This window comes from Myxocyprinus asiaticus, chromosome 47, assembly GCF_019703515.2.
Source record: "Myxocyprinus asiaticus isolate MX2 ecotype Aquarium Trade chromosome 47, UBuf_Myxa_2, whole genome shotgun sequence".
Classification (NCBI taxonomy): domain Eukaryota; kingdom Metazoa; phylum Chordata; class Actinopteri; order Cypriniformes; family Catostomidae; genus Myxocyprinus; species Myxocyprinus asiaticus.
In genome coordinates this window covers 82,501-90,000 of record NC_059390.1, presented here as the reverse complement: position 1 = coordinate 90,000, position 7,500 = coordinate 82,501, and the positions used below count along the sequence as shown (strand labels likewise).

General features: G+C 40.5%; 1 protein-coding gene across 7 annotated transcripts in view; it reads right to left on the bottom strand.

The window, feature by feature from the left end:
• The window catches only part of LOC127436473 (protein PHTF2-like), a 44,661-nt gene that overhangs the window by 8,180 nt on the left and 28,981 nt on the right, over positions 1-7,500 (bottom strand). For 5 of the 7 annotated variants that reach the window (XM_051690644.1, XM_051690643.1, XM_051690642.1 and 2 more), the window contains 7 exons: positions 6,709-6,913; positions 4,147-4,311; positions 3,785-4,006; positions 3,147-3,275; positions 1,165-1,437; positions 717-848; positions 550-636 (listed from right to left, as the gene is read on the bottom strand). In XM_051690644.1, coding sequence (XP_051546604.1) covers positions 550-636; positions 717-848; positions 1,165-1,437; positions 3,147-3,275; positions 3,785-4,006; positions 4,147-4,311; positions 6,709-6,913 — 1,213 coding nt within the window. The remainder of the gene's footprint in view (positions 1-549; positions 637-716; positions 849-1,164; positions 1,438-3,146; positions 3,276-3,784; positions 4,007-4,146; positions 4,312-6,708; positions 6,914-7,500) is intronic. The other 2 variants (XM_051690647.1, XM_051690645.1) reach the window with 1 other exon arrangement.

The window sequence follows — 7,500 nt, the reverse complement described above, 5'->3', positions numbered from 1 at the left end:
TACCTCTGTAGACAGGAGTGAAATATATAATATGTAAAATGATAAAAATATATAAAGTAAATATAAAAGTGTAGCTGCAAAATCTATTTTCTTTCCTCTCTACATCGTTATAACTCTCCTACAGTTGACCTCAGATGTTCTCTTCTCACTCAGAGCGCTCGTGCAGGGCGATGCGTGCTGTCATAGCAACCATGATGCGTTTTGTTTCCGCTTGTCCTGTGAAGACCGTCTCGTTTAATCAAAGTTAATTCCAAGTGGAGGACGCCCGGTATACTGCTGCCCACAAAGGACCCGTTCTACTCAGCACCAACATTCAAAATGAGACAACTAGTGTGTGTGTTAGTGAAAGTGCTGAACTCCACCAGTGCGAAACTGACTTCAGACATCCACTAAACCAGTTCATTCAAAGTCACGGAGCAGAAGTCCATTCTGAGAATAGATCCAGCAGCTTCTGACAGGCAGATCACACTTGCTTTTATATTTTGTATCTAATTCAGTGACATTTTAAATGACTTTAGTGAACAAACACTTGAGCTCACTGTAACTGACCTGAGCGCAGCAGATAAACACCACAGACAGAGTCAGAAGAAACGCAGAGGACACGATCACATCCACAGAGCGCTGAGGACCTCGTCTCTACAGAGATATGAAAACAGCTGATTTATATGAGAAATCATGTCAGTTACACAATCACAGGAATGCAGGAAATGTTGTACCTTCAGGTAAGAACGCAGTGAAAGCCACATCTTTATATTCTGCACCTTCTTCAGACGGAAATGAGGCACTTCAGATTTTCTGGCTCTCCGCGCCGACGTCAAGTGACCGAACAGCTTTGCAAACAACAGCCGCTAAAACATCATTATCAGAGACGTCTTAGTGATGATGTGCTGCCTTCCACACAACTCAAACACTTGAATTATAATGTTCATTATTTACATCACGTCCCTTTACTGGCTAATCTTAATCAAGAAAAGAGTTGAAATTTTGTTAATAATTTCACACAGACAGCGACTGAGTGATTCAATCACACTTTAACCTGTCATTTATCACTTTGTCAAAGAGAGGGACGAGTCCAAATGTTTTTCTGTTGTAATGGACATTGTCACAAATGCTGTTGACAGATGTTCAGTTGTATGGATTTGTTTCATGAACGCTGCTGCTCACCTGCTTGTAAGTTCTCTCTGCGACACTGAGCAGGAAGAAGAACAGCCAGATGAGACACACACGCACCACACAGCTTACAGTCACCATGACGATCACCAGGACGTCACCCGAGGAGCCGAAGGCGATGGACACGACCTCAACGGCCGACAGCGACGACAGCTGCTCTGCATCTTTATACTGGAACAATCTGAACGCAAATGGAGTCAAACCCAGAGCCACAGACACCAGATTCCCAAAGATCTGATAGCCGATCCCCGGAGTGTACAGATTCACCTGCCAAACACAGGAAGTGATGTCACACAGAGCATACTGGAAGCGCCATCTAATGACTTTATTTGATTCAGATTCACTCTGTTCATGATCATTTGATTCAGACTCACTTTGTTCATGATCAATTGATTCAGATTCACTCTGTTCATGATCATTTGATTCAGATTCACTCTGTTCATGATCATTTGATTCAGACTCACACTGTTCACGATCATTTGATTCAGACTCACTCCGTTCACGATCATTTGATTCAGACTCACTCCGTTCACGATCATTTGATTCAGACTCACTGTTCACCATCATTTGATTCAGACTCACTCTGTTCACCATCATTTGATTCAGACTCACTCTGTTCACCATCATTTGATTCAGACTCACTCTGTTCACCATCATTTGATTCAGACTCACTTTGTTCACGATCATTTGATTCAGACTCACTCTGTTCACGATCATTTGATTCAGACTCACTCCGTTCACGATCATTTGATTCAGACTCACTCTGTTCACGATCATTTGATTCAGACTCACTTTGTTCATGATCATTTGATTCAGACTCACTTTGTTCACCATCATTTGATTCAGACTCACTCTGTTCACGATCATTTGATTCAGACTCACTTTGTTCACGATCATTTGATTCAGACTCACTTTGTTCACGATCATTTGATTCAGACTCACTCTGTTCACGATCATTTGATTCAGACTCACTCTGTTCATGATCATTTGATTCAGACTCACTTTGTTCACCATCATTTGATTCAAAATCTGTTCACGATCATTTGATTCAGAATCTGTTCACCATCATTTGATTCAGACTCACTCTGTTCACGATCATTTGATTCAGAATCTGTTCACGATCATTTGATTCAGAATCTGTTCACGATCATTTGATTCAGAATCTGTTCACCATCATTTGATTCAGACTCACTCTGTTCACGATCATTTGATTCAGACTCACTTTGTTCACCATCATTTGATTCAGAATCTGTTCACGATCATTTGATTCAGAATCTGTTCACCATCATTTGATTCAGACTCACTCTGTTCACGATCATTTGATTCAGACTCACTTTGTTCACCATCATTTGATTCAGACTCACTTTGTTCACCATCATTTGATTCAGAATCTGTTCACGATCATTTGATTCAGACTCACTGTTCACCATCATTTGATTCAGACTCACTCTGTTCACCATCATTTGATTCAGACTCACTTTGTTCACGATCATTTGATTCAGACTCACTCTGTTCACGATCATTTGATTCAGATTCACTCTGTTCACGATCATTTGATTCAGACTCACTTTGTTCATGATCAATTGATTCAGACTCACTCTGTTCACCATCATTTGATTCAGACTCACTCTGTTCACCATCATTTGATTCAGACTCACTCTGTTCACCATCATTTGATTCAGACTCACTTTGTTCACGATCATTTGATTCAGACTCACTTTGTTCACCATCATTTCATTCAGACTCTGTTCACCATCATTTGATTCAGACTCACTTTGTTCACCATCATTTGATTCAGACTCACTTTGTTCACGATCATTTGATTCAGACTCACTTTGTTCACGATCATTTGATTCAGACTCTGTTCACAATCATTTGATTCAGACTCACTTTGTTCACCATTATTTGATTCAGACTCTGTTCACGATCATTTGATTCAGACTCACTCTGTTCACCATCATTTGATTCAGACTCACTTTGTTCATGATCATTCCGCTGATGTCCAGCACAGACATGTCGGCTTTCTTACACTCGTTTCCCTCCCACACGATGGCGCTGACGCGCTCCAGTCCGGGGTTTGAACTGTGCAGCCACGGCGCGTGACCCTTTATGACACACACACACACACACACACGAATATCTGTCCATGAAGTTCAACACATTTACTTCACCAAACACAAGCATGTCAACTTCTGTATTTAATAGAGCAATCAATAATCAATAAGATCAATTATGTACATATTCGAGGATACTTTTGAAAACTCTGTCACATCACTAGCTTAAAAATATCTTTTTTATTTCCTGTTGGATTTCTCATGAACAACTTTTTCAAGGATTCCAATAAGAAATAGATTTTAAGAGTCACTCACAGCACTCAATACTTAAAAACATTGTCGTTTCTTTTCAACTTTTCTAAGGTAATCGTATTTCCTCAAAGTCACACTGTTGGACAGTTTCCACACATTACTTTATATTGCTAACAAATGAAAACACAATTTGAATTTATGATTTTAACTGTTCTTTGTTGTTCAGCTAAAGATGAAAATATAAATGACAAGTCAACTGCACTGGTGATGTTTTGTTGTGTTACGGTCATTTCGTGTGTTGAACGCACCTGATGAAACGGATCGTCTCTGAACTCTTTCTTGGACGAGGAACAGACGGCCGATCCGTCCGCGTCCGTCTCACTGGTGCAGGACGAGCGACACTCGGCGCAGTGCAGGAAATCTTCCCACAACACGTCTTCAGTCTCAGACTCGTGGCGTGCGCTCTCTGAATCCTGCGTCCGCGAGCTGGAACAGTGAGAACTGCAGCTGGTGCCGGACTTGAGTATTTCCTGAGACGAACAAGAGAAATAAAGCAGAACTGAGTGATAGTGACGTGTACAGGTGTAGAGGTTAGAACATATCATTATCCAGGTATGGAAGTCCTGAAACAAACCAGTGTGTGTGTGTGTGTGTGTGTGTGTGTGCTTACCTCAGTTGTGTACGTGTGTTTTTTGTAATGATCAGCTTTTCTGTTGCGCAGTGTGCAGTCGCTGGTCTTGCTGCGGAGGGTGCTGTAGTTATCTGGATCTTCTTCACTGGACGCTTCATCAGAAATGTTCTTCACACCGCGAGGAACCGCAGCCTCTGACAGACACTACACAATAAAAACACGCTGCTTAACGTGTGTAGAGTATCAAGAGCGCTGTTCTTTAAAAAATACATTTCTGACGTTCAGTTCTGTTAATGGCTCTTCTGATGCAGGTGGAACACTGAACTAAAATACTCTGACAGTGTTTCCTGTGCAAGAGCTCTAATACCTTCATATTACATATTCACTGGACACACAACAAACACACAAGTCTGATTTGTGAACAAATGTCTCTTCATAAGTCTGGTCTTTAAAGAATAAGTCAAGAAAACTCACAAATGAGTCATCAGTTTAATTACTGACTTTAAGATCATATGAAAACAAGTTTAAATATACACATTAACTACAGAGTTTTGTAGTAAAATGCCACTTTAATTATAAGTAAATAACATACGCCACCAAAAGTTATTGTTTTTGTTTACCATTCTTTAGGATAACTTGTTGGGGAGAGTTTCTTGAAAAGTACTAAAAGAATGAATGGATCATGACTGAAACTAGAATCGTTAAATTCCTTGTGATTCCAGACCTGTGTGTGTGTGTGTTGTGTTGTGTGTGTGTGTTTGAGTGTGTTGTGTGGTGTGTGTTTGTGTGTGTTATGTTTGTGTTGTGTTGTGTGTGTGTTTGTTTGAGTGTGTTGTGTTTGTGTGTGTGTTTGTGTGTGTGTTTGTTTGAGTGTGTTGTGTTGTGTTTGTGTGTGTTGTGTTTGTGTGTGTGTGTGTTTGTTTGAGTGTGTGTGTTGTGTTTGTGTGTGAGTGTTTGTTTGAGTGTGTGTGTGTTGTTTTTGTGTGTGTGTGTGTGAGTGTTTGTTTGAGTGTGTGTGTGTGTGTGTGTGTTTGTGTTGTGTGAGTGTTTGAGTGTGTGTGTTTGTTTGTGTTGTGTTTGTGTTGTTTGAGTGTGTGTGTTTGTTTGTGTTGTGTTTGTGTGTGTGTTGTGTTTGTGTGTGAGTGTTTGAGTGTGTGGTGTGTGTTTGTTTGTGTTGTGTTTGTGTGTGTTGTGTGAGTGTTTGTTTGAGTGTGTGCGTGTGTGTTTGTTTGTGTTGTGTTTGTGTGTATGTTTGTTTGAGTGTATGTGTGTTTGTTTGTGTTGTGTTTGTGTGTGTTGTGTTGTGTGTGTTGTGTGAGTGTTTGTTTGAGTGTGTGTGTGTGTGTGTTTGTGTTGTGTTTGTGTGTGTTGTGTTGTATGTGTTGTGTGAGTGTTTGTTTGAGTGTGTGTGTGTGTTTGTTTGTGTGTGTTGTGTGAGTGTTTGTTTGAGTGTGTGTGTGTGTGTGTTTGTGTTGTGTTTGTGTGTGTTGTGTTGTATGTGTTGTGAGTGTTTGTTTGAGTGTGTGTGTGTGTTTGTTTGTGTGTGTTGTGTGAGTGTTTGTTTGAGTGTGTGTGTGTGTTTGTTTGTGTTGTGTGTGTGTGTTTGAGTGTGTTGTGTTTGTGTGTGTGTGTGTGTTTGTGTGTTGTGTTTGTGTTGTGTGTGTGTGTTTGAGTGTGTTGTGTTGTGTGTGTTTGAGTGTGTTGTGTGTGTGTTTGTGTGTGTTGTGTGAGTGTTTGTTTGAGTGTGTGTGTGTGTTGTGTTTGTTTGTGTTGTGTTGTGTGTGTTGTGTGAGTGTTTGTTTGAGTGTGTGTGTGTGTTGTGTTTGTGTGTGTGTGTGTTGTGTTTGTGTGTGTTGTGTTGTGTGTGTTGTGTGAGTGTTTGTTTGAGTGTGTGTGTGTGTTTGTTTGTGTTGTGTTTGTGTGTGTTGTGTGAGTGTTTGTTTGTGTTGTGTTTGTGTGTGTTGTGTTTGTGTTGTGTGTGTGTGTTTGAGTGTGTGTGTGTGTGTTTGTTTGTGTTGTGTCTGTTTGTGTTGTGTTTGTGTGTGTTGTGTTTGTGTGTGTTGTGTGAGTGTTTGTTTGAGTGTGTGTGTGTGTTTGTTTGTGTTGTGTTTGTGTGTGTTGTGTTTGTGTGTGTTGTGTGAGTGTTTGATTTAATGTGTGTGTGTGTTGTGTGTGTGTTGTGTTTGTGTGTGTTGTGTTGTGTGTGTTGTGTGAGTGTTTGTTTGAGTGTGTGTGTGTGTTTGTTTGTGTTGTGTTTGTTTGTGTTGTGTTTGTGTGTGTTGTGTTTGTGTGTGTTGTGTGAGTGTTTGTTTGAGTGTGTGTGAGTGTTGTGTTTGTGTGTGTTGTGTGTGTTGTGTGAGTGTTTGTTTGAGTGTGTGTGAGTGTTGTGTTTGTGTGTGTTGTGTGTGTGTTTGTTTGAGTGTGTGTGTGTGTTTGTTTGTGTTGTGTGTGTTGTGTGAGTGTTTGTTTGAGTGTGTGTGAGTGTTGTGTTTGTGTGTGTTGTGTGTGTTGTGTGAGTGTGTGTGTGTGTTTGTTTGTGTTGTGTTTGTGTGTGTTGTGTGAGTGTTTGTTTGAGTATTTGTGTTATGTATGCGCTGATACCTGTCCTGTAGGGGGCAGTTTCAGGTTGTTTCTGGTGTGCTGCAGGTTCCAGCATGTGTTGTCGGGTCGCAGCAGGTCGCAGTGCGGTTCGTGCAGCTGTAAACCCTCCTCGCTGCTTTTACTGGTGACTCGACCATCCAGAGACACGTAACCGTTATCCGTCTCTGTAGATTTATCCACCGACAGCTTTGACTTTTTAGACCTGCTGGAAAAACAGCGACTGCTACTACAGGACGTAAAGCTTCTGTTCCAGCATGTGCCGTAAGATCAGCTCGACAGCAGCACGTGCGGCCACATCCAATACAATCAGTGAATTTAAAGTCACAGTGGTTTTGGAAAATAGTAACATTACGCTCAATTTAACTGTGCAGAATTTGAAACACGAGGCAAATGAAAAGGCTACAAAAATCCAATTTTCTAGTGAAAAAAATCAATCTGAGAATAAAATCAAACAAAAACATTTACAGTTCAAAAGTCTGACAGCATCAGTGACGGTCATTCAGTTCTCAATTCAGGGTTTCATCAATCAACATGCATTACTGGATAAGAAATTTTACAAATAATTTTCTAAAGATAACAGCGATATCTCGCCACGAAATATTTTAGAGCCCAGAGTTACTAGAAACACATGTAGTCCCTATAAAAATGTCCATGACTTTTTAGGATTTTATTAATTTTCCTGACTTTTCTAGGCCTGGAAATCACAATTCTACAATTCCTGAGTGTTTGAGATGACTGAAGAAAGTTCTGGTGTGTTTCAATGGCAGCAATGAAATCTGCACGATCACTGAC